This window comes from Urocitellus parryii, chromosome 3, assembly GCF_045843805.1.
Source record: "Urocitellus parryii isolate mUroPar1 chromosome 3, mUroPar1.hap1, whole genome shotgun sequence".
Taxonomy (NCBI): domain Eukaryota; kingdom Metazoa; phylum Chordata; class Mammalia; order Rodentia; family Sciuridae; genus Urocitellus; species Urocitellus parryii.
In genome coordinates this window covers 210,116,348-210,140,353 of record NC_135533.1, presented here as the reverse complement: position 1 = coordinate 210,140,353, position 24,006 = coordinate 210,116,348, and the positions used below count along the sequence as shown (strand labels likewise).

Below are 24,006 nucleotides of genomic sequence, written 5' to 3'. Positions count from 1 at the left end.
CAGAGTCACACAAGATCTCCCACACGTAGCTACACGTGTTTCCTGGGATAGATTGGCAGACAGTTGGGCTAGGGTCTCCCACTCGCAGGCCACCTTCCCCTCGATCGGAGTTCCAAGACTTTCTCCCCTTGTGCTTAAGTTTCTTTATTCAACTCCGGGATCCCTCCGCACACGCCCCCTGCATCTGGGGCCAATCAGAACACGAATACTACTGGCCAATCGGCTTGGCGCACTCGCCTTCCGCCCCCTTCCCTGTTCCGCTTCTTAAAACGGTCAACCTGCCTAGACCTGGGCGCGCCTGCTTCCACCCGGAGGGCGGCCAGTAGCCCCTTTAAAAGGCAGAGCCACGGAGGAGCCGTGTCTAAGAGGAACCAATGGGAAAACCCGTTCTGTGTCGGCTCCGCCCACTTGCGGCTGAGGTCAAAAGCTTTGGTCAGTTGATTTGCGACCTCTAGGGACCTGGAGGCACTGGGTACACTAGGGGCCAACTTCGTTGTGGGAGCCTTTCGGCCTCACGCCCCCGCTCTTCCAGTTGGCCGTCTTTGCATCGCTCGCCCCTTGTTGATTTCATGGCCCTGAAGGGCGTCTCCCTGCGGTTGCTGAGCCGCTGGCCCCGCCTGCGCGTCCTGCGCACCTGGGGCTCGGCGGCTGTGCACACTGGTCAGTGTCCGGGTGGGATGGGGAAGGAAGAATTGGGGGTTCCGGAGCGTTTCCTATGTAACTTTTACGTTGTGTGTTTGCAGAGAAAGGAGGGAGGACACAGAGTCAACCGGCCACATGTAAGGATCTTTAGTCACACTGTTGTTCTTTGGCCCCTGTCCAGCTGTCTGCCTGCCCCAGGTGGACTCTGCCCCTGAATCCGTGGGCTGCCCAGGAGGGGAGGCAGGGGCATGCTCAGGGTCAAAGGCGCTAAGATTATGGGTGCACTGATCCTTCAGGATCGGAGAATGGTCACTTTTGTCAGTCCTGTTTGCAGCCCACATCCTCAAGGATCGAGTTAGGGGAGAAGGGGTGGGCCAGGCTGAATCAGTTCCCAACCCACTCCAGCCTCTCGTCCTGAGTTTGACTGGCGTGACCCGCTGGTGCTGGAGGAGCAGCTGACAGCAGATGAGATCCTCATCAGGGACACCTTCCGCACCTACTGCCAGGAGCGTCTTATGCCTCGAATCCTGCTGGCCAATCGCAATGAAGGTGCCTAGTGGTCCGGTGGGCACCCTGGGATCCCTTCCTCACTGAAACTCTATCCTCTGCCATTCATACCGGCTCTGCCTGCTATAGTATCTGGGCTCTTCTGTCTCTGGACCTGTGGCCTGCAGAGGACCACAGCTGGGCCTGAACTCAGACATCTGTCTCTTCACAGTTTTTCATCGGGAGATCGTCAATGAGATGGGGGAGCTGGGTGTTCTGGGACCTACCATCAAAGGTAGGGACAAATTTCTCTGTACTTTGTAGACCTTACTTTGTCCCATAGTCCTTCCTTTCCATGAGCCACAGTTTCTTGATCTAAAATGGGACTGGTTATCCCTCTTTTCTAAAGCAGCTGTGGGATGAGATGAGTAAACCCCCAACTACAGCCAGCTCCCTGCCTGCTTCCTTGGGTGCCCAGATGTAGCATTCTCTCTTGGGTCCCAGAAGTCCCTTGTCCTGGCTGGACTGGGATTTGGCCTTTCTTATCCTACCTGCTCTTCCTCATGCCCCCAGGGTATGGCTGTGCTGGGGTCTCATCTGTGGCCTATGGGCTCTTGGCCCGAGAGTTGGAGCGGGTAGACAGCGGCTACAGGTCCATGATGAGCGTCCAGTCCTCCCTTGTAATGCAACCTATCTATGCCTATGGCAATGAGGAGCAGCGGCAGAAGTACCTGCCCCGGTTGGGTGAGTGGCTATCTGTGGGGCTGGTGGAAGGAAGACAGACCCTGTGATCTGGAATGCAGAAATGTGGCCTACCTCTTTCCCCATCTCAGTGATTGTACCATCTGGTTGTGGTGGCACACACCTGATAATTCTGGGAGGCTGAGGCAGAAGGAGCCTAAAGTCAAGGCCAATGGGCAACTTAGTGAGACCCTGTCTCAAAAGTAAAAGATCAAAAGGTTAGGGATGTAGCTCAGTGGTAGAGTGCTTGCCTAGCATGTGGGAGGCTCTGGATTCAATTTCTAGTACAGCAAAAGAAAGAAATGGCACCATTGACCACCTGAGTCTCTCTGACAAGGCTCTGGGATCACTTGGATACCAGATCACTCACCAGTCTTGACCATCTCCTCTTAGATCTGTCTTGTCTCCTGATTTGCTTTCTGTGTTCCAAATCCCAGACCACAGTGTAAAGTCTTAACTTTCTAACCATGTCCATGAGACCCCCTGCATGACCTGGCCTCTGCTCACATTTCCACCTAATTTCTGGCCACTCTCTCAATTGCTCCTCCTCAGCCAGGCTCAGCTGCTTGGGATTCTTCAAAGGTACCCCTGGGCCTTTGCCCATCCCATTCCTCTGCCAGGATCTATCTTCCTCACACTCTCCTCCTGTGTAACTTCTCTGTGCCTTCAGGACACTCACCAGCTCCTTCCTGATTCCCTGGAGCCCATTCTCCAGCATGGCATTGTGATGATGGCCTGGGAGAACCATTTCTTCTACTACCTGGGAGTGCTGGCAAGGCAGGGCCTGACCCACCTTGGTCAAGGAGCCTGGCTCAGTGGGGAAACTGGTAATCTTTGTTTGAGAGGGTGAATGTTGGCTCAGCAGCCCTGTGACTCTGTTTTGTGCCTGCAGCCAAAGGGGAGCTTCTGGGCTGCTTCGGGCTCACAGAGCCCAACCATGGGAGTGACCCTGGCAGCATGGAGACCAAGGCCCACCATAACCCATCTAACAAGAGCTATACTCTCAGTGGGACCAAGACCTGGTGAGAGGCTGGGTGTTGGGCAGGCAGGTGGATAGGGCAGGGGGTCAGCAACCAGTCCTCTTACTGACTGTCCTGTCCCTAGGATTACCAATTCCCCTGTGGCTGACCTGTTTGTAGTGTGGGCTCGGTGTGAAGACAACCGCATTCGGGGCTTCCTTCTGGAGAAGGGGATGCGGGGCCTTTCAGCCCCCAAGATTGAAGGCAAGTTCTCGCTGCGGGCTTCTGCCACAGGCATGATCATCATGGATGGTGTGGAGGTGCCAGAGGAGAACCTGCTGCCCAATGTGTCTGGCCTGGCGGTGAGTAGTGGACACTTGGGTAAACTGGTGTCAGGTCACCTTCTGGTTCACCTTTCTCAGGCAAGGATTGAACACACACACTGTCCCTGTGCTTATAGAGCATAAAATGAGGCTCGAACTGACTCACTAATATGATAATGTCCTTTTTGGCTGACCGTCTTGCTTATCTTGGTTCTGCCCAGGACACCTGCGGGCCTGCACCAGCCTAAGCCTTGCAGTCATGGTCATCTTTCAGTCTCCTTACGCCAGCCTCCTAGGTCTGAGCACTGAATCCAGGTCCTAGGCTGGGTAGGAGTGCGCAGATCCAGAGTGGGCAGGCACCGGTCCAGGCCTGCTGTACCGGAGCTTTGCTGCCAGGGCCCTGTGTGATTAAATGGCTGCTGGGTCCCTGTCCGGGGTGTCTGGGAGGGAGTTTTCCCCTGCTTCAGAGTTGGTTCTGCACAGGCTCTCAGCCCCACCACCCTCAACCCTACAGGGTGTCTTCGGCTGCCTCAACAATGCCCGATATGGCATCACGTGGGGCGTGCTGGGAGCCGCCGAGTTCTGTCTGCACACGGCCCGGCAGTACACCCTGGACAGGTGTGTGTGGCATTTATGCTGTGAGATTCCTGGGGGTGTGAGGGGTCTTGGGATCCATCTTGTTCCCAGTAGTGATTCTCCAGTTCCTGCCCTTCTCTGTGAATTCCTTCTGCTCAGTGAAGGGCTGAGTCCACAGCTGGGCCATGGTGAGCTCCAGGGACAGGTGGGCTTCCTGGAACAGTGGGGCCTTGGGATGAGACCAGGAAGTGGGCATCCCTCCAGCCCTTACCTGATCTTACCTGTTCAGGATCCAGTTTGGTGTACCATTGGCCAGGAACCAACTAATTCAGAAGAAGCTGGCAGACATGCTCACTGAGATCACACTGGGCCTCCATGCCTGCCTGCAGCTTGGCCGCTTGAAGGATCAGGACAAGTAGGGGCCTCAAATTGGGGGAGGCAGCTATGGTGGGAGGACTCTGTGCCCCTCCTGGGGAGAAGGCCCTTTCTCCCTAATAGTTCCAGGGACCCATGCTTCTCTTTCTCTTGGCCTTCATGGACTGGGCCAGGAATGGCCTTGGTCCCTTATTGGGAGCTTGGTGGCTACACTAGGGAGTCCACCCTCCCACTGGCTGGGTTTGCTCAGGGCATCAGTTCTTTGTATCTGTTGCTTGTTACATGTATGTGCCACTTCCAGGGCCACCCCGGAAATGGTCTCCCTGCTGAAGAGGAATAACTGTGGGAAAGCCCTGGATATTGCTCGCCAGGCCCGAGACATGCTTGGGGGGAATGGGATTTCTGATGAGTATCATGTGATCCGGCATGCCATGAACCTGGAGGCTGTGAACACCTATGAAGGTAGGGGCTGGACCCTTGGCTGGGACAGGGGTGGAGTGTCACAGTGGCCTTCTCAGTGTCTTGGGACAATATGTTTGCATCCTACTCCAGCTATCAGCAAGTGGCAGTGTGACGGGGGTCAAGTCACAGGCCTCTGTCTCTCATTCAAAGTTGCTCATGTGGCCTGGTGAAAATTAAATGCTCCACACACTCACTGCATGGCATCGAGGTCCCAGCAGGCCCTATGAGGACTTCTGGCCCCTTCTCCCATTGTGCTAAGGAGAAGGGTGTTCCTCAGACTGAGGGACAGCCTCCACAGGCATCCCCAGAGTGAGGGCAGTCCCCGAAGGCTGGGGGTGCAAGGGAGAGAGGGTGAAGCAACATACAGGAATCACCATTCTACTTTATGTTCAGAGATAAAGAAAAGTCATTTGTAGACAGTGATGTTTGCACCTTGCAACTGGATATTGCTCACACTGGGTCCTGGACTCCTGACTCGGTGGGAAGACAGATGTAAAGAAAAGATAATTGAAAAGGAAAAAAAAAAAAAGGGCTGGGTGTGGTGGCGCATGCCTGTAATCCCAGCAGCTCCAGAGGCTGAGGTAGGAGGCTCATAAGTTCGAAGCCAGCCTTAGCAATTTAGTGAGGTGCTAAGCAACTCAGCAAGGCCCTGTCTCTAAACAGAATACCAAAAAGGGCTGGGGATGTGCCTCAGTAGTTGAGTGCCCCTGGACACTAAACCCCAGAACCAATAAATAAACAAACAAATGGAAAAAAAAAAAAAAAAAAGCACAGTCCATTGCAAGCCATGTAGAAATAGAGTTCCCCATGCCGAGAAGCTTTTAGACAGAAGAGATGGCATGTGTGGGAGTGAATGTCTTCCCTGCTCACCCCCAGGACTAAGGAACCAAGGGGAGGTCCTGCAGCCCCACATATTGTTTCTGTCAGGCAAGGGTGGGGGATCCCACAGTGTGAGGATGACCCTGAGGATAAGCAGAGGGACCTGCACAGGGTCTTACACAGCAGAGGGAAGGGTCAGAAGTGGGCTTTGGGAAGTCAACAGTGCGATCTGACTCTGTAAAAGGGAGGCCTAGTCTCTGCCTCTGCCTGCTGAAAGCTGGGGAAGGTCATGTGGGCCATTCTAGGAGGGACAGCTTCAGGCTGGGGGATTAGCCTGGACAAGTGACTGCTTTCTGATATTTGCTTTCCTGTCCCTCCTGGGGATGGGAAAGAGTCGTATTTTCACATAGCCGAAAGGGAAAGAGTCGTATTTTCACATAGCCGAAAGGCTCAGCCTCTGTCATGGGAAGCATGGCTGGATTGAAAATCAAATGTTTAATCAACTGGGGTATCATGTGGGGTGGGGCGAATTTGCCAAGAGTGGGGAGCACTAAGGCTGGGCCCATAGCGAGGGCTAGACTTGCTGTATTACTGGATCTAGCACAAGGAACTTGGGTTATCTTTTTATTTTTCTGGCCAAGTTATGTTACAGAACTGTGAAAAACAATCTTCTCTGCATGGCCCAACAATAGCCTCTTGGTGGCTGTCACTAAGATGTAAGTGAATCTCCCAGCAGTGGTTAGCATTCATCATCTCTGTAGGTCTGTTCTTCTGGAATTGTGACCTAGGGGGACATGAAAACTAACTTTAAAGGGAAGTCACAGGTTCTAAGACTCCAAGCCCACTCTTTATTAATCTCGTCCAGGTACACATGACATTCACGCTCTGATCCTTGGAAGAGCAATCACAGGAATTCAGGCGTTTACAGTTGGCAAGTGAACCCACTTCACTGGAGGACCTGGATGCTCTGAAGCCCCTTCCTGGAGAGATGTTTGGCTGAACCCTGGGACCACTGTGCTGTAGATGGTGGTAAATGGACCCAACTTGTATGATGGGAACTACTGACATACTGATTTTTAAATATCAAAGTTTCCCTTTGGAAATCACCCAGAAGTGTTTCTTAAAAAGAAGATGGGATTCTCAGTGTTTCTCGATCCACTTTTAACTGTGGATGAGGTCAGATTCCATTTACCTTAAGACAGAAGCTTCTCCTGATGGGGTGGAGCAGGGAGGAGGAGGAGAATGACTCTGTAGCAACTTCATCAAGACCAACCTCAAGTTGCCCTGAGCAGACCCCAGACCCCAAGAGGGTGCATCGGGGCTCACTGTGCCTTCCTACCCTCCCATCCCGGGGCAGTGCCTTATTTATGTTGGATACTGGAGCAGAACAAGGGAAAGGAGAATAAAGAGCCTGCATAGCTGACCCCACAGTGTTCGGCCATGTTTACTGGTAACTACTGGTAACCACTGCAAAGAAGTTTGGGGAGTTTCTCAGGGGAGAGGGTAACAAAGCTGGGGGCTTTGAATTGTTAGAACAGGGCAGGGACCTTGCACTGGAGTGGCCTGGCCCATTTCTGAGTCTGGGCTCTGCTGTAATCAATAAACTTGGATGAGGCACTTCCTAGGCCCCAGGGCATATGCCAGGCTGCAGGGCTCAGCGCTGTGGGTAAGAGGGAACAGTTGCTGACTGGTAGGATTACACTTTGTCCTTTCTGTAGCCACACAGTGATGAGAAATGACAGTGGTTTGGTTTCTCAGCTTGGACACACTGTTTTGGGGGCCACAGGGTTCTGTAGGGCGTGTGGCCCTGTTGTTAGGGCTGGGCAGTGGATTCCTGTCCGCATTCACTCCCCTTCCTCAGGACAGCCCCCAGCCCCACCCTGTGAGGATGTCACTCCCACCTCAGGCTGGACGCACAGGTCTTTGTACACGGACTCTACAGTGTGGCAGACTTCTTTGAGCTCTGTTTCCAGATTGCTGATCTTTGCCATTTTCTGGGTGAACTCTTGGAGCCTCTCCTGGATGATCCTGCTGTGATGGTTGTAAACCTGGTACATTCTCTCCTCTAACTTCTCTGTCAGATCGGTGACCTTTAAAAGAAAAGTGTTCTTAGAAAATCAAACAAGGGGCTGGGGATGTGGCTCAGGCAGTAGCGCGCTCGCCTGGCATGCGTGCGGCCCAGGTTCGATCCTCAGCACCACATACAAACAAAGATGTTGTGTCCACCGAAAACTAAAAAATAAATATTGAAAAAATTAAAAAAAAAAAAAAAAAGAAAATCAAACAAGCAGCATACTATACATCTGTTCTGTAAGGGTTCGGCGAAACGTCAGAGGAAGAGACCACAAGAGACTGGCTTCATGCAATGAGCAGGAGGGAGTTTATTGAACCAGCATGCTGGGGCTCTGTGCCCCCTCAAGAAAGGAGAGCAGCCCAGAGCCCCGAGCAGAGGTCAAGCAGAGCTTAAGTACACTTTTTGGGGAGGGCGGGGGCTTTGTATACATATGAACAAATCATCATGAGGCGCGGGAAAATTGAACAACTCTGAGACACGATTAGTACATTCATTGGCGGGAACAGATTGGACGGAGGTGATTGGTCACTCCTAAGCGGGGTACACATTCAAACTGATTGGTTTTAGGGCCTAAAGGACTACGTGACAAACTACACAGAGTCCAAGGTTATTAGACAACCAGTGGAAACAGTGGGGATATTTACTGGGCAGTTCCAGTATTGTCCTAACAGCTACAGGGATTACAGGTTCTGGGGGTAGCAGAGGAATTTTAACAATACCTGGTCTTTTACTTTTTAACCCAGGCCTTGCAGTTTAGAAACTTTACAATGCCCAGTCTTTTACACTTTAACTCAGGCTTTGCGGCTTAGAATCAGCTTAGAAATTTTACCCTTACAGTTCTAAGTGAGTCTTTTAGAATTCTGCAATTTATTAAAATGGTACAAAGAATTCCAGTGATAGAAGTAAAATTGCCTACATATTAAATTTTTCATTTTTTAAAACAAAATGCTAAAGTACAGGTAACAGCTGGGGTAACAGCTCAGTGGTCGAGCACTTGCCTAGCACTCAGGAGCCTTGGGTTCCATCTCTACCACTGCAAACAAGAGTAGGTACAGTCAGCCCTTCGCACCTGCTAGTTCCACATCCAGGGATTCACTCCATGGATCAAAAATATTTGAACAAGGGGCTGAGGCCATAGCTCAGTGGTAGAGCACTTGCCTAGCATGCATGAGGCACTGGGTTCAATCCTCAGCACTGCATAAAAATAAACAAATAAAATAAAGCCATTCTCTCCATCTACAACAACAAAAAATTTTAAAATACTTGAACAATTACATCTGTACTGAACATGTACAGACTTTTTCTTGTCATTATTCCCTAAACATTAGAGTATAACAACTCTTTACATGGCATTTACATTGTATTCAATATTAACAGTCATCTAGGGATGATGTGAAGTTGATAGGAGGATGTGTGCAGGTTCTATAAAATTGTTGCACTATTTGATATAAGAGACTTGAACATCCATACATTTTGGTATATTTTGGGGGTCCTAGAATAAATCCTACTGTAGATACCAAAGAATGACTAGATGGAATTTTTTTTTTTAAGAGAGAGAGAGAGAGAGAATTTTAATATTTGTTTTTAGTTTTCGGCGGACACAACATCTTTGTTGTATGTGATGTTGAGGATCAAACTCGGGCCGCACGCATGCCAGGTGAGTGCGCTACCGCTTGAGCCACATCCCCAGCCTGACTAGATGGAATTTGAAAATAAAAAGGTCTGACTAAGGGACCCAGGAGCACTGCAAGTTCATGGGCTCTGCCTACTGTAATTCTCAAGAGGCACAACCATTAATGTCAGACCTGAGCATAACATCAGGCTGTGTCAGACATAAACCCCAGGAGTGTTGGGGGAACCTCTGTCCTGTCACAAACCACTGACAACTTCCAGAGCACACAGGTGTGATGAGCTATCAAAGGTTCCTATTATGAGCTATTAATGGTTCCTACTCCTGCTGCTGTTCACATTTGTGTGAGGTGAGAGGCTGGGTTTGGCAGATGGACCTGGTTCCCTCACTAGGGCAAATCATTTTTACTTTTTCTTTTCTATTTTTGGTGATGCTGGGGATTGAGCCCAGGGTCTTGCGCATGCTAGGTAAGAGTTCTACCAACTAAGCCTTTTATTTTCTTTAAAAATTTTTTTCTTAATTTGATGGTGCTGAGGATCAAACCTAGGGCCTCATGTATGCTAGGTAGGTGCTCTACTACTGAGCCACACCCCCAGCCCAAATCACTTATTTATTGGGGTACCAGGGATTGAACCCAGGCATATTTGGCCTCTGAGCCACATCTCCAGCTCTATTTTGTATTTTTTTTTTTTTGAGAGGGTATCGGGGATTGAACTCGGGTACCAACCACTGAGTCACATCCCCAGCCTATTTTTTTTTTAAAGAGAGAGAGAGAGAGGAGAGAGAGGAGAGGGAGAGGGAGAGGGAGGGAGGGAGGGAGGGAGGGAGAGAGAGAGAGAGAGAGAGAGAGAGAGAGAGAGAGAGAGAGAGAGAGAGAGAAAGAGAGAGAGAGAATTTTTTAATATTTTTTAGTTTTCGGCAGACACAACATCTTTGTTTGTATGTGGTGCTGAGGATCGAACCCGGGCCACACGCATGCCAAGCGAGCGCGCTACCGCTTGAGCCACATCCCCAGCCCCCCAGCCCTATTTTGCATTTCATTTAGAGACAGGGTCTTACTGAGCTGCTTAGCACCTCACCATTGCTAAGGCTGGCTTTGAACTCATGATCCTCCTGTCTCAGCCTCCCAGATGCTGGGATTACAGGCATGCGCCACTGCACCCGGCTCAGATGATTTATTTTTGAACCTTACTTTTCTCGTCTGAAATGGGTCCCATCTCTTGAGTGTTGTAATGGTAGAATGAGATACTGTGTGTGAATTGCCTAGCACAGTACCTAGAATGTAACAGAGCCCAGCTAAGGTGCCTTCCCTCCCCTTTTATGTGAGGAACACCCCCAGTCCCATTATGGAAAGTTTGTCACCTTGATCTTGAGGCTGTCCCTGAAGTTGGTCATGAGTGCATGATCCTTTTGCCTGCTCTCGTTGATGTTTTCGATCAGTTCCTGGGCTCTTTTCTTCAGGATATCAATGCTTGACTCCAGAGAGGAGAAGTAGGGTACTGGCTTCCCTTCCAGCGCGGGCAGCTGGCGGTTGGCACTGGAGGTGGAGACACACAAGGGCCAGAAACCTGACTTCATGTAGTGCAGGAAACTGAGATCAGACCCAGACTCTCTCCTAAGAGTGGTTGATCTGGTCTGGGGATGTAGCTCAGTGGTACAGTGTGAGCTTAGCATGCATGAAGCCTCAGAACCGGAGGGATAAAAGACAGACTTATCTGAATGAGCTCTACAGTGGGAAAAGTCCTAAGGTGGTTGACCCTGTAAGGCATTCCTGGCAATTTCCCTAAGTTATTTCATTCATGCCCTGAAGAATGGAGTTGGCATCCCATTTAATAATTAAGAAAACAGACCCAGAGGTGTAAACTAAGTATGTCCAAGGTTCTAAGATAGTATCTGTTGCTGTTGTTTTATTACACCAACTGCCCCGCCCCCCAGTTCTGTGTAGATTGAAAGCAGAGCTAGTGTTCTATCACTGGCTGTGTCCTCAGCCCCTTTTTTAAAAATTTCATTTTAAGCTGGGCAGGTGATGCATGCCTGTGATCCCAGAAGCTCAGGAGGCTGAGGCAGGAGGATCTCAAGTTCAAAGCCAGCCTCAGCAAAAGGGAGGTGCTAAGCAACTCAGTGAGACCTTGTCTCTAAATAAAACCCAAATTAGAGCTGGGGATGTGATTCTGTGGTCAAGTGCCCCTGAGTTCAAACCCCAGAACTCCCCCCACCAAGAATAGTTATAATTAAGCCAGGCCTGGTGGTGCACACCTAGTGGCGCTAGACCCTGACTCAAAATAAAAAAATAAGAAGGGCTAGGGATATGATTCAGTGGTTAAGCACCTCTGAATTCAATCCCTGGTAGCAGGTCTGGGCATTGTGGTGCATATCTGTAATCCCAGCTGCTTAGAAGTCCAAGGCAGGAGGATTACAAGTTTGAGGCCTGTTTCAGCAATTTATTGAGATCCTGAATCAAAATAAAATAAATGAAAGGGCTGGGGATATAGTTAGGTGGTAGAATGTTCCTGAGTTCAATCTCCAGTATCACACAACACACAGAAGTTATATTTAGCCCTCGACACAAGGGTTTGTAAAAAAAAAAAAAAAAAAAAAAAAAATAGAAGTTATATTTATGGTGGGGTGTGGCTGAGTGGTAGAGCACTTGTCTAGCAGATGGGAGACACTGGAGTCCATTCCCAGAGCCACACACACACACAAAATGTGTATGTACAAATTTCTTATTATTTTTTTGGTACTGGGGATTGAACCCCAGGACTGCTTTACTACTGAGCTACATCCCAGGCCCTTAGCTTAAGCACTTCCCACCTGCCAGGCGCCACACTAAGCCACATGCCTTGTCTTTCTGCATCCTCACCACCACTCTGGGGTTGGTCCACTCATGATTGTTACCTTACAGCCAAGACAGCCAAGGACAGCAGAGAACACGAGGGGAAACAACCAGTACTCTACATGCGCTATGTTGCCAAGCTAGGATGTTCCACAGGTTAGGTGTACTCTGTGCATTTCCTTCTTTTCCTTTCCTTTCCCTTTTTTTTTTTTGGTGCTGGGGATGGAACCCAGGGCCTCTCTAATATTAACTCTAGCTCTACCTCTAGCCCTCAATGCATTTTAAAAAATATATTTTTTAGTTGTAGGTGGATACAGTAACCTTTACTTTATTTTTATGTGGTGCTGAGGATCCAACCCAGTGCCTCAGCCGTGCTAGATGAGCGCTCTACCATGAGCCACAACCCCAGCCCCCCCTCAATGCTTTTTTAAAAAATATATTATTTTTTAGGTGTAGTTGGGTTCAATGCTCTATTTTATTTACTTTTTTTTTTTTGTAATGTGGTACTGAGGATCGAACCCAGGGCCTTGGACTGACAATATTTTCAATTTACAATGGGCTTATTACAACATAACCCCATTGTAAATAGAAGAGTATCTGCACTTAGGAAAATACATCTTCATTTTTGGATGCTTTCTCCATAAACTTTTTCTTGGTTTTCAGTCTCCTGCCTGCCTAAATTCCACATTTTAGCTCAGAATACAACACTGTGGACCCTTGATGATCCAGAGCCTGGGTGGTTATTTGCATGCAAATCCCAGACCCAGGCTTTGGCTGTGACTTTGTCCTCATGTGTCCCTTGCCAGATTGTTTCTTGCCTCTTTTTCTTTACACTTGCTCCCTGACTTGACCTCTGAGACCTACCTAGACTCCCAATGTTTGACCTGCTTAAAAGTTGTCTATGTGCTACATGTGGTAGCGCATGTAGCTTGGAAGGCTGAGGCAGGAGGATTACAAATTTGATGCCAGCCTCAGCAAATTAGGCCCTAAGCAACTTAGTGAGATCCTGACTTAAAATAAACAAATTAAAGCACCTCTGGGTTTAATCCCCAATAAATAAATAAATAAATAGGGCTGGGGATGTAGCTCATTGGTCAAGTACCCCTGGGTTCAGTCTCCAGTAAAAAAAAAAAAAAAAAAGAAAGAAAAGAAAAAAGAAAAATCCATAACCCCCTGCAAATCTATATTACTGCTTCTATTTGTCACTCCTCATGCCTGTAAATCCCAGAGGACTGTGCCATTTCCATCCATGCTTCCAGCACCCAGTGCTCTACTGTCTGTTGGCAGGAATGAAGGAGCCGGCCCTCCCCATTTCTCCCTCCCCTGGCTTCACGCAACGCAAGCTCATCCTCCTTCAAGGCAAGACAAAATTGCCAATGAATTCACCAAGCTAGGAAAGTGCTTCCAATAAGACAAGAGTCTATAGCAAAGTTGGCTATAGAAAAACACACAGTAAAGCAGTGCTTTCTGTGCCTTTTTTAAAGACATTTTGGAGTGGGACAAAAATTTACTGAGGAGTTCCTGACCTTAGAGCCCAGTTACTTTTCTTTCCCAGGGGTAAGCAAAAGAGACTCATTCAGAGCCAGGAACGGCATTTCAACATTTTGATGTTGTGTTATCTGGATTCATGTGGAGATTAGAGTGGACGGCTTTTAAGAGAACAGCTGGCAGGCAGTGGAACACACCTGTAATCCAAGTGGCTTGGGAGGGTAAGATAGGAGGATCATGAGTTCAAAGCCAGCCTCAGCAACTTAGTGAGGCCCTAAGCGACTCAGTGAGCTCCTGTATTATTTATCTAAAAATAAAATACAAAAAAGGGTTGGGGATGTACCTCAGTGGTTAAGTGCCCCTGGGTTCAATTCTCAGTACCAAATAAATAAATAATGGCCATGCTTTGCAGGATGAAAATGGAGCAGAGGACTTGAGAGAACCTGGTCTTGGGCTTCCCAGTGACCTCCAGTACTGCTGCTTTCCTGGGCAACACCCTGAACCTCTTGGCAGCAGCTGAAATATTTCCCTACTATTCCCATTGTGTGGAAACAGATCCTGCCTGGGCCTCTGCTCTCTTCCCTTCATGCCCTCTTGAACACCCTCGTTCCAACCCTTGCTGGGTAATGAGGCCTGCATGGCTCCTCCCTGTAGCCTGTCCAGCTCATCTCCAACTCGCCCCTCCACAGTGAACAGCCTGTCATTCTCCAAAGGTAGGCTTGTAGCCTGGTGTGCCTGGGCAGTCCCTTTTCCCACCAAAGACTTGCTCCTCTATAAAGTTCTCCTGGGCTTGACTTAAGTGCATAGTGCCTATAGTGTCACTCAGCCTCTGCTGGACTCCTGGAGGGCTGGGCCATGTCTCATTCAGGTCTTCAGGATCTCATGGGAGGAATAATAAATCTCAGGATCTCATGGGTTGAATAAATGAATGGCTTTCAATACCAGCCACACTTTGGTGACCCACCCAGTTTACCATCCCCTTCTGATGCCTCTCTCCTGAGCTCCTGATGATGTACATGTTCACCTTGCCACAGGCTTCTTCTCCACAAGGCTGTCCCCAGGCATCTCAGACTCCCAACTTTGCCTGGAGTCTGGCTTCTCTCTTCCTCCACATCCTTGAAGCGCTCTCATTTCCACCACCTGAATCTCCCCACAATTATCACCCTTTGCATATCATTTCTCATCTGAGCCCCAGTGACCTTCACAACTGCAATTCCATCTCCTAATCCTACCTGATAGCCTAAGGTGGTCTCCTAGCAGCCATAGGTCAAGTCTAAATTCCTTCACACAGCAGATGAGGCTTTCCAGCATCTGGGCCTGCACCCTCATTCCAGCCTTACAGTTTTCTGCTGCCCACTACATCTCTGGCAATCTGGAACCTTCCACAATTTCGCCAAATCCATCACCCTTTTCCTGGATGACTTTCCCTTTCTGCTTCCTTCACACAGAAGTGACATTTGGAACTTCCCTTCCTGCACTCCACTGCTCTTGGTCACAACGCTATCATAGCTTAGGTACATTGGTCCCCCTTAGAGCACATACCAGCTGGAGGGCACAGCCTTCATCCTGCTCGTTTCTGCTTTCCACTCCCCCAAAGCCTTCCTAATGTCTGCTGGATACCTAAGTGAATGAGCCACTGACAGAGGTGGTTCTGATATTCCTGTTTGCAGGCCTCCTTGTACCCCTAGTTTGCCTTGTCTCAATCTCTCCTGGATTGCTCAAGAGTTTAAGGACCTCAGGTTAAAATTAATGATACCGCCAGGTGTTTCCTTTTCTGTAATTGTTCACAGCCTGCCTGAGCTGCTAACAGTTTCGAGATGCTCCTTTCTAAGGCTCAAGGGATGAAACTGGAACTGGTTTTCATGGCAGCTCTGCAAATGGTGAAAAATCACTTGAATTCAACTAATTCAAATTTTGTGTGGGACAAAGGCCTGCATCAGATGTCTGCCGAGAGCTTCTTTATTTTTCCAACCTCTCCTTTGGGGATTTAGTCCTTTCTATTTCATTTTTCTTAATACTCAGCAGCTGCATATTAATCAGGATGCTAATGAATCATAGGCTTCCCTGGGCCTGCATTCACCAATTAGCTTTAATAAACAAAATGCACGGTGTCCTCTCCACTGGCTTCCCCAGTTCCTGGGCCTGCTTCTGCTGCCCAACCCTGGACAGAGGCCAGGGAATGGAAGTGAGCCCAACACAGCACGCCTGGTGTGTATGGTCTGCTCAGGGGTCGGTGGTGGGGTAGGGGCTGTAAACACATCGCTGTGCTCATCTATTATGTCTGTCCTTCTAAGGAGTCCCTAATTCGGCTTCGAGGATTAGGACATAGTTCCCAGGCAGGGCCCAGGCTGGCAGGGGGCCCAGGAAATGGGTCTAAGTGAAGAGACCATCTGTTCGCTCCAGGTAAAGCTGTGATTGGCAGGCGTGTGAGCCAGAGCCGCCCGCTGGTGGGGCCCTCCCTCCGTGGCCTCTAACAGATATACAAGTAAACAATCCGCCAGCCACTTATGACCACCGCAGGCGGCAGTCCCAGGAGGAGAGGCAAGCTAATCAAACATTCAAGGAGGAACACAACAGAATCTCTGGCGCTTGGGCAAAGCGATGTTTTGCTGAGGTACTTGCCAGGAAGGGGGAAGGTTTGAATCGAAGCTGATGAGCCAGTTCCTCACCCTCTTCTTTTCTCTCCCAAAATGTGTTAACATTTTAATCATGTTGCTGAGTATCTGCTGCTGGATCTATTAACTGGCCTCTGCATTGATTTTAATCCATCTGGTTTCTGGCCCAAAGCTCTTGTGTGCTCCTTGAGGTCTCTAAATGATTTGCAATTGTCTGCATCTCTTCACCACACAGATTTTGGTCTTAACATGCATATTTGTGGTAAGATTAACAAACAGATGACTTCAACCATTTCTTTCCTTTCTCTGGTCTCTGACAGCACACACCTAGAAAGCATTCCACCATGTGGTCTGCTTTCCAACCAAGGAATGGGGGAAGCTGGCTTTGTTTGGAGTCTTCCAGGTCCTGTTCTGAGCCTCTTCTCCCCTGTTCCTGTGAGCTCATTCATTCCACAGCTGCCACTGCAACAATGACTCCCACAGCGTCACATCCAGCCCCTGCCCCACCCTGAGTTCTGGGTCAGATAATCCAACCGTCATTTCTTACCTGGGCTGGATACATTCACGTGGATGTTCTTGGCCACCTCAAACACCTCAAAAACAAACAATGAACAAAGGGAAACACAGAACTCTGTTCTTGCCTCCTCAGAGAAGCCAGTACCTGCGGGGAAACCATGACAAGCCAGAAAGCAGGCAGAAGTAATGCACTGAGCGACTGGCTGTGGGGGTGGGTGGAGGGGAACCCTGATTTGTAGTTTTGTTGTTGTTGTCTTTTCTGGTACTGAGGATTGGACTCAGCTACCACTCTATCATTGAGCCACATCCCCAGCCCTTTTTATTTTTTGAGACAGGGTCTCACTAGATTGCCCAGCCTGGCCTTAAAATTGTCATCCTCCTGCCTCAGCCTCCTGAGTTGCTGGGATTACAGGTGTGTACCACCATGCCCATCTTATTTGTAGTGTTTGTCAGCCACCACAGCCAATTTCAAGCTCCCAACATGAAGTCACTACATGCTAACTTGGGAAGACAGCTGGAGCTGGTGGCAGCACAATGTGGCCGGAGGCATCCTCACTCAACCCTTTCCTCTTGCCTTATCCTCTGCCCAGTTAGATGCTACCCCTGCCAGAGCCTCCAACCTGATCTCCTCACATCCACTTACACCGGCTCCCAGCTCTCCACAAAGCAGCTTTTTTACACCAGGAACCTGAGTATGTCTCTTCTTTGACCCAGCAGGTCTCCTCATCCCTTGGTATCCGGTATCTTAGTTTTACACCCCTCAGATACCAAATCTGGGAACACTCAAGTCCTTTCTATAAATGGCATAGTATTTGCACAAAACCTACAAAATCCTCCAGTAGGCTTGAAATAATCTCTAGAATACCTGAAATACCTAATGCAAATACTTGTTATGATGTGGGCTGGGGATGTGGCTCAAGCGGTAGCGCGCTCGCCTGGCATGCGTGCGGCCCGGGTTCGATCCTCAGCACCACATACCAACAAAGATGTTGTGTCCGCCGAGAACTAAAAAATAAATATTAAAAATTCTTTAAAAAAATTGTTATGATGTATTGTTTAGAGAAAAATGATAAGGAAAAAATGTCTGCACCTGTTCAGTACAGATGAAATTTATTCCCCTAATAGTCTCCATTCTTGGTGATTGAATTTGAAGACACAGAACTGCCAATATGGAACTTGAGGATACAGAAGGCCAGCTGTATATGTGTACTCAAAAGAAATTAAAACATCCATCCCCCCAAATATTTTGTTTTAAAATAAAATAAAAATAAGGACTGGGGATGTACTCAGTGGTAGAAACCCCTGAGTTCAATTCCTCATACTTTGGGGGGGGGATAAATGAAGTCCTTTAGTTTTGGGTTCTTTTTTGGTACCAGGATTTATCTCGGGGGCACCCAACCACTGATCCACATCCCCAGCACTATTTTGTATTTTATTTAGAGACAGGGTCTCACTGAGTTGCTTAGTGCCTCACCGTTGCTGAGGCTGGCTTTGTACTCTCAATCCTCCTGTCTCAGCCTTCCAAGCTACTGGGATTACAGGTGTGTGCTAAGTCAAGACAGACACAGGGCTGGGAGATGTAGCTGAGTGGCAGAGCACTTGCTTAACATGACTGAGGTCCTGGATTCAATGTCCAGTACCACTGCCCCCAAAAGGCAGTCACAAAGGACCACAAGTATATGATTCCGTTTATATGAAATGTCCAGAACAGGCAACTCTACAGACACAGAAAGCAGATGAGTAGTTACAGGCTGGGGTAGGTACAGGGATTAAGGGTTAAAGCTAAGGAATATGAGATTTATTTTTTTGGAACAATAAAAATGTTTTAAAGGTAACTTATGGTTGTATAGCTCTATGAATATACTAAAAACAATTAAGTTGTATACTTCAAGTAGGTAAATTGTATGGCATGTGACTTATATCTCAATAGTGCTGTTATAGGTTGAGCATCCCTAATCTAAAAATCCAATTTCATATGCTCTAAAATCTAAAATTTTGGGAATGCCTACATAACACTCAAAAAGTTTCAAGTAGGGCTATACAAGGCCCTGAATTTCATTCCTAACACTGCAAAATAAATAAATAAAAATTTATTATTTTTTTTCCAGAATTTGGACTGTTTTGGATTTCCAGATTAGATGACCTTGGGTTTGAAGTTGACTTCTTAGCTAAAACATCAAAAGCATAATCCATGAAAGAAAAAGCTGATAAATTGTATTTCATTAAAATTGAAAACTTCAGGGGCTGGTGTTGTACCTCAGTGGTAGAGCGCTTGCCTAGCACAGGTGAGGCGCTGGGTTCAATCCTCAATACCACAAAAAAATAGATAAATAAAGGTATTGTGTCTATCTACAACTAAAAATTAAATAAATAAAAATAAAAAAAATTAGGGACTGGGGATATAGCTCAGTTGGTAGAGTACTTGCCTCACATGCACAGGGGCCCTGGGTTCAATCCCCAGCACCACACACACACACACACACACACACACACACAAAAAAAAAAAAAAAAAAAAGACCTGGGAGCCGAATCTGGGCTGAGCTGGTAGTGTTGAGTTCTTTTTTGGAAGCTTTATTTATGATTGCTAAAATATGGAAGCAATCAAGTTGTCCTTCAATAGGTGAATTGACAAACCAGGGTACATCCATGAAAGAGAATATTATTCAGAACTATAAAGAAATAAGTTATCAAGCCACAAAAAAAAAAAATGCATACTACTAAGAGAAAGAAACTAATTTCTAAGAAAGTAGGAATTCTGATTTTTTTCACTATTATATTCCAAGCATACAGAAATGTATCTGTCTGTCCAAGCCAGATAAATTGTATTTCAATAAATACTTTTTTAAAAAAATGTTACTTCTCAATGGACCTTTATTATTTATTTATTTATTTGTGGTGCTGAGAATCGAACCCAGTGCCTCACACATGCTAGGCAAGTGCTGTACCACTAAGCTACAATCCAGCCCTCAATAAATATGTGATGAATTAATAAAAGTGCAGGAAAAAAACATTTTTTAGCCATCACTGACATCTCTCTTTCTCTCACCCCGCATCTCATCTATTAGCAATTTCTGTCAGTTCTGATTTCTTATAAATATATCCAGAATCTGATCAGTTACTACCGCCATAGATCTACTCAGGGCCAAGTCATAGTCATCTTATGCCTAGATCATTCCAATTGCTTCCTCATGGGTTCCCCTGCCTCCACAATCTATTCTCTACACAGCAGCCAGAGGGAGCCTTTTTAGCAGTTTGTCCTCTGTCCTACACAGTAAATCTTTTCAACTTTATAGCCTATGCTGTCTCTGTTGGAAAAGTCAACTCTGCAGGAAGCAGCCACAGACAACAAGTAAAGGAACAAGCATGGTTATATTTCAGTATAACTCTACTATCAAGCTGGGGCTGGGGCTCAGTGACAGAGCACTTGCCTAGCATGTGTGAGGCACTGGGTTGGATCCTTAGCACCACAAAAAAATAAACAATAAATATTTTTTTAAAAACTTTATTATCAATAGTCTACTGACTCCTGCTGTAGTCACAGGGTGTCATTCCTCTACTCTAAACCATCACATAGGCAGTTAACATCCAAAGTCTGCATATGACCACCTCCCTCTTGATTCATGCTATTCCAGCACAGTTCTCCTTCTGTGCCTTTCCAGTGACTGTTCTCTGCCTGGAGCACTTTCTTCCCTACCCATAAGTTCACTTGTCTCCTCCTCCATGAAAACTTTCTTGACCATCTGATCTACACTGGCCACAATCACTGGCTCCCCATTTACCCCTCATACTCTGACTGCGATAGAGTAAGCCCTCCTATATCCACAGGTTTGCATCCATGGATTCAAACAATCACAGATTTAAAATATTCAGAATGGGGACTGGGGATGTAGCACTTGCCTAGCATATGTGACAATGCCCTGGCTTTGATACCTAGTACCACAAAAAGAAAAAGTGAGGGAGACCAACCTTACACATGACTGAGTCACACTCCCTGGCTGGGTGCTGAGGCGCTCAGTCACAGAATGTGGCAGAGCTTTCCCTACCCTTCTTGAGTCTGAGGGTCCGTGTCTCGCGCATAGGTATGTCTTGCCCCATGGATGAAGCTATGCTTACCTGTTCCTTTGTAATATAACCCCTTGCCCTGTTTAGGATAGAATCTTCCATGGAAGTCCCCTTGTGTGTGTCCCCTTCTCTTACTATGCCCTTGGGTGTGGCCTACCCAGGTGTCTGTCAACCTGCTGACAGTGGACATCATGAAGATTGACTCAGCCCCCTGAAACCTGACCCCTTGCCTCATTTAAATAATTTCTCCTCAATAAAAGGGGTCAGCGCTTGTTCTTGCTCTCTCTCTTCCTGCGGACCCTTAAGATCAGAGGAGCTGTCACAGCGACCCCAAACAAAAAGATATTTATGTCTCTTTTGTGGTTATTTTGTGCAGCCCCAGTCAGCCCAGTTTTACTGGAGTGACCTCTGAGCCTTTTAGTCACAAGAACAGAAACCAGGCAAAAAAGGAAATAAATTCAAAATAGCACAAGAGGGCCAGGAATAAGCTCAGTTGGTAGAGTGTTTGCCTCATGCACAAAGCCCTGGGTTTGATCCCCAGCACCGCAAAAAATTTTTATACATATTTTGAATATCAAAAAAAGTAAAGGGCTGGGGATGTGGCTCAAGCGGTAGCGAGCTCGCCTGGCATGCTTGTGGCCCGGGTTCGATCCTCAACACCACATACAAACAAAGATGATGTGTCCGCCGAAAGACTGAAAAATGAATATTAAAAATCTCTCTCTCTCTTGGGCTGGGGATGTGGCTCAAGCGGTAGCGTGCTCGCCTGGCATGCGTGCGGCCCGGGTTCGATCCTCAGCACCACATACCAACAAAGATGTTGTGTCCGCCGAGAACTAAAAAATAAATATTAAAAATTCTCTCTCTCTCTCTCTCTCTCTCTCCTCTCTCACTCTCTCTTTAAAAAAAAAAAAATCTCTCTCTCTCCCTTTAAAAACATTTTTAAAAAACTAAAAATATTTAAAATTCATCTCTGGGCTGGAGATGTGGCTCAAGCGGTAGCGCGCTCGCCTGGCATGCGTGCGGCCCGGGTTCGATCCTCAGCACCACATACCAACAAAGATGTTGTGTCCGCGGAGAACTAAAAAATAAATATTAAAAATTCTCTCTCTCTCTCTCTCTCCTCTCTCACTCTCTCTTTAAAAAAAAAAAAACAAATGCAGACTGATTACATGATGAAAATATTTAAAAAAAAAAATTCATCTCTGATGAATATGTAGATCTTTTCCCTTGCTATTATTACCTAAACAATACAATACACTATGACAACTATTTACATAGCATTTAAATTCAATAGGCAAATCTCATTTCATTGGACTTCCCTTTATTGGGCCTCAAAGAAATTGTGTGTCTATGTTTTTTGGTTTTTTTTTTTTTTAGGTACTGGGATTGAACTCAGGGACACTCAACCACTGAGCCACATCCCCAGCCCATTTTTATAAACAAATTTTATTTAGAGACAGGGTTTCAATGAGTTGCTTAGGCTGGCTTTTAACTTGTGATCCTCCTGCCTCAGCCTCTCAAGCCGCTGGGATTACAGGCATGAGCCACAGCGCCTTGCACGATTAAGGTTGTTTTTCTTTTTTTTTGGGTGTGTGTGTGGTGCTGAGGATTGAACCGTTTGCATGCGAGTCAAGCACTCTACCACCTGAGCTATATCCCCAGCCCATATCTATTTATTTTTTTAAGTGGTGCTGAGGATCGAATCCAGTGCTTCACAGTGAAACAAGGGCTCTACCACTGAGCTATAGCCCCAAGTATTTTTAATTAAAGTATGCAAGTTATCTTTTTCTGCCACGATGTCATTGCACACTTTTTAGGCTACAGTGTCATACAAATCTAACTGATATGCACTGTAAATAAAAAAAATTAGTGTGACTATTGCAATATTCATGTTACTGCAGTGGTCTAGAACCAAAACCTTCACTATCTCCAGGGGGTCCCTGCGTTAGGTATTATAAGTCCCTAGAGATGACCTAAAGTCAAGGGAGGTGTGAGTAGGTTCTACTCAAACATACCGTTCCACGAAGGACTTGGGCACCTGCAGGTACCTGAGGGGGCATCCTGAACAAACCCGAGGATGCCCAGGAGAGGGATGCATAGTGGGGACTTTCTGTCTCCTCCTCTAGGGGGTCAGCTCATTCTGCGTCCCCAGCTCCCAGAACTGTGCCTGGCACATGGAGGATGTCCCCTCCACCCGTGGAACAAGAGCACCAGGACAAACACCGGAGGGACCCTGTGGAAGGAACGGGTGACCCGAAGGACCGCTGGGCGGGTCTCCTCACCTAGCTGACCCTCCACCAGCTTCCTCTTCGCCGTGCTCCTGGCCTTGCTGGTGCTCCCCCATCGCCTGCGGCTCCTGGTCCTTGAACTCTACGTGGGGCATGTCCACCTGCGGGCACAGCCGGCGCCTGAGAGGCCGCGGGCGTCTGGGCGTCGGGCGTCGTGTCCCCCGCCTCGACCCTGGGCACCTCCGTGTGTGCGAGGTGGGGACCCGCGGAAGAGACGGGCAGAGCGGGGTGGGTGCCGCGGGGACGGAGCAGCGGGGTGGGGGCCGTGGGGGGTCGGGGACCCGGCGGGGAGACCTGGAGGGGCCGGGGTGAGGGCACAGGCTCTGGGAGGGGCGCCGTGGGGCCTGGGCTGCCCAATGGCTCGTGTGTCGGCTCCAGTCCTTCCAGGAAGGAGAAGAGGTAGGAAAAGGAGAAGAAAAGAAACAGGGGCAGAGCACGGGTGTCTGGGCCTCTTTCTACCATGCTTGCTGCCGCGCGCCATGCGCCTAAGTCTGTCCTGGCCAAGGCTGTCTGCACGTCAGTCACCGTCCCTTCGTCAGTCAGTCAGGGCCTGGCCGGTCAGTGGGGAATAGACGCCGGGCCGGGCGAGAGGCGACCCCGATGGTAGGAAAGGAGTGGCCGGGATCAGTTCTGCTGGGGAAGCCCGGGATCGCCGCCGTTCCTTGCCCGTCAGCCCTCGGCCCGCGAGAAGGAAAACAGTTCTGCCTACTCCTGGTCGCTCCATCCTTTTCCCGCCTTTAGGCTCCCGCTCTCTGCGCACGCGCCGGCCCCGCCCCCGGCCCGCCCCAGCGCACGTGCTGAAGCTCACCCTCCAGGCCCCGCCCCCACCGAGAACCTGCGCACGCAGCCCGTGTGACTGGCCGTTAAATGGCGGTTGAGCTGTCCAGGAGTTGCGCACGCAGCTGGAGCCGCTGGGGGGGGCAAGATTGTTTTTAGCACCTAGGTCTGCGCATGCGGGAAACTCCAGGGCGCCTCGTGCAGCCCGGGTTGTGGGGAACCGTGTGCGTGGTGTTCATTCTGTACGGCTCATTTCGTCCATTCTACGTGGAGAAACCTTTCCAATATTATCCTCGGTGTGAAAGTTTATGCAGCCAGGTTTGGTGGCGCACACTTG

The 24,006-nt window shown here is 48.2% G+C and overlaps 2 protein-coding genes across 2 annotated transcripts; one reads left to right on the top strand and one right to left on the bottom strand.

The window, feature by feature from the left end:
* Nucleotides 1-420: 420 nt before the first annotated feature.
* On the top strand, nucleotides 421-6,806 carry Gcdh (glutaryl-CoA dehydrogenase). Its single transcript, XM_026399620.1, has 11 exons — nucleotides 421-660; nucleotides 744-779; nucleotides 1,048-1,191; nucleotides 1,361-1,423; nucleotides 1,702-1,872; nucleotides 2,762-2,891; nucleotides 2,974-3,190; nucleotides 3,666-3,769; nucleotides 4,017-4,142; nucleotides 4,404-4,564; nucleotides 6,249-6,806. Exons 1-11 carry the CDS (start codon nucleotides 570-572, stop codon nucleotides 6,320-6,322), a joined length of 1,317 nt encoding a protein of 438 aa, XP_026255405.1. The 5' UTR covers nucleotides 421-569; the 3' UTR covers nucleotides 6,323-6,806.
* An 89-nt stretch (nucleotides 6,807-6,895) lies between these two features.
* On the bottom strand, nucleotides 6,896-23,616 carry Syce2 (synaptonemal complex central element protein 2). The gene is made up of 4 exons (XM_026399621.2): nucleotides 23,602-23,616; nucleotides 22,887-22,993; nucleotides 10,450-10,624; nucleotides 6,896-7,473 (listed from the first exon to the last, which is right to left on the bottom strand). Exons 1-4 carry the CDS (start codon nucleotides 23,614-23,616, stop codon nucleotides 7,228-7,230), a joined length of 543 nt encoding a protein of 180 aa, XP_026255406.1. The 3' UTR covers nucleotides 6,896-7,227.
* Between the last annotated feature and the right edge of the window lie 390 nt (nucleotides 23,617-24,006).

What these genes read in the sequence shown, in the direction of transcription:
- Syce2 (XM_026399621.2), bottom strand. An exon ending in GCTGGTGGAGGGTCAGCTAG is followed by an intron (nt 10,625 to 22,886) that starts GTGAGGAGACCC and finishes CTCCACCTCCAG; the next exon opens with TGCCAACCGCCAGCTGCCCG. An exon ending in GGGACAGCCTCAAGATCAAG is followed by an intron (nt 7,474 to 10,449) that starts GTGACAAACTTT and finishes TTTCTTTTAAAG; the next exon opens with GTCACCGATCTGACAGAGAA.
- Gcdh (XM_026399620.1), top strand. Translation starts at nt 570, where the DNA reads ATGGCCCTGAAGGGCGTCTCCCTGCGGTTGCTGAGCCGCTGGCCCCGC. An exon ending in GCTGGCCAATCGCAATGAAG is followed by an intron (nt 1,192 to 1,360) that starts GTGCCTAGTGGT and finishes GTCTCTTCACAG; the next exon opens with TTTTTCATCGGGAGATCGTC. An exon ending in CTCAGTGGGACCAAGACCTG is followed by an intron (nt 2,892 to 2,973) that starts GTGAGAGGCTGG and finishes TCCTGTCCCTAG; the next exon opens with GATTACCAATTCCCCTGTGG.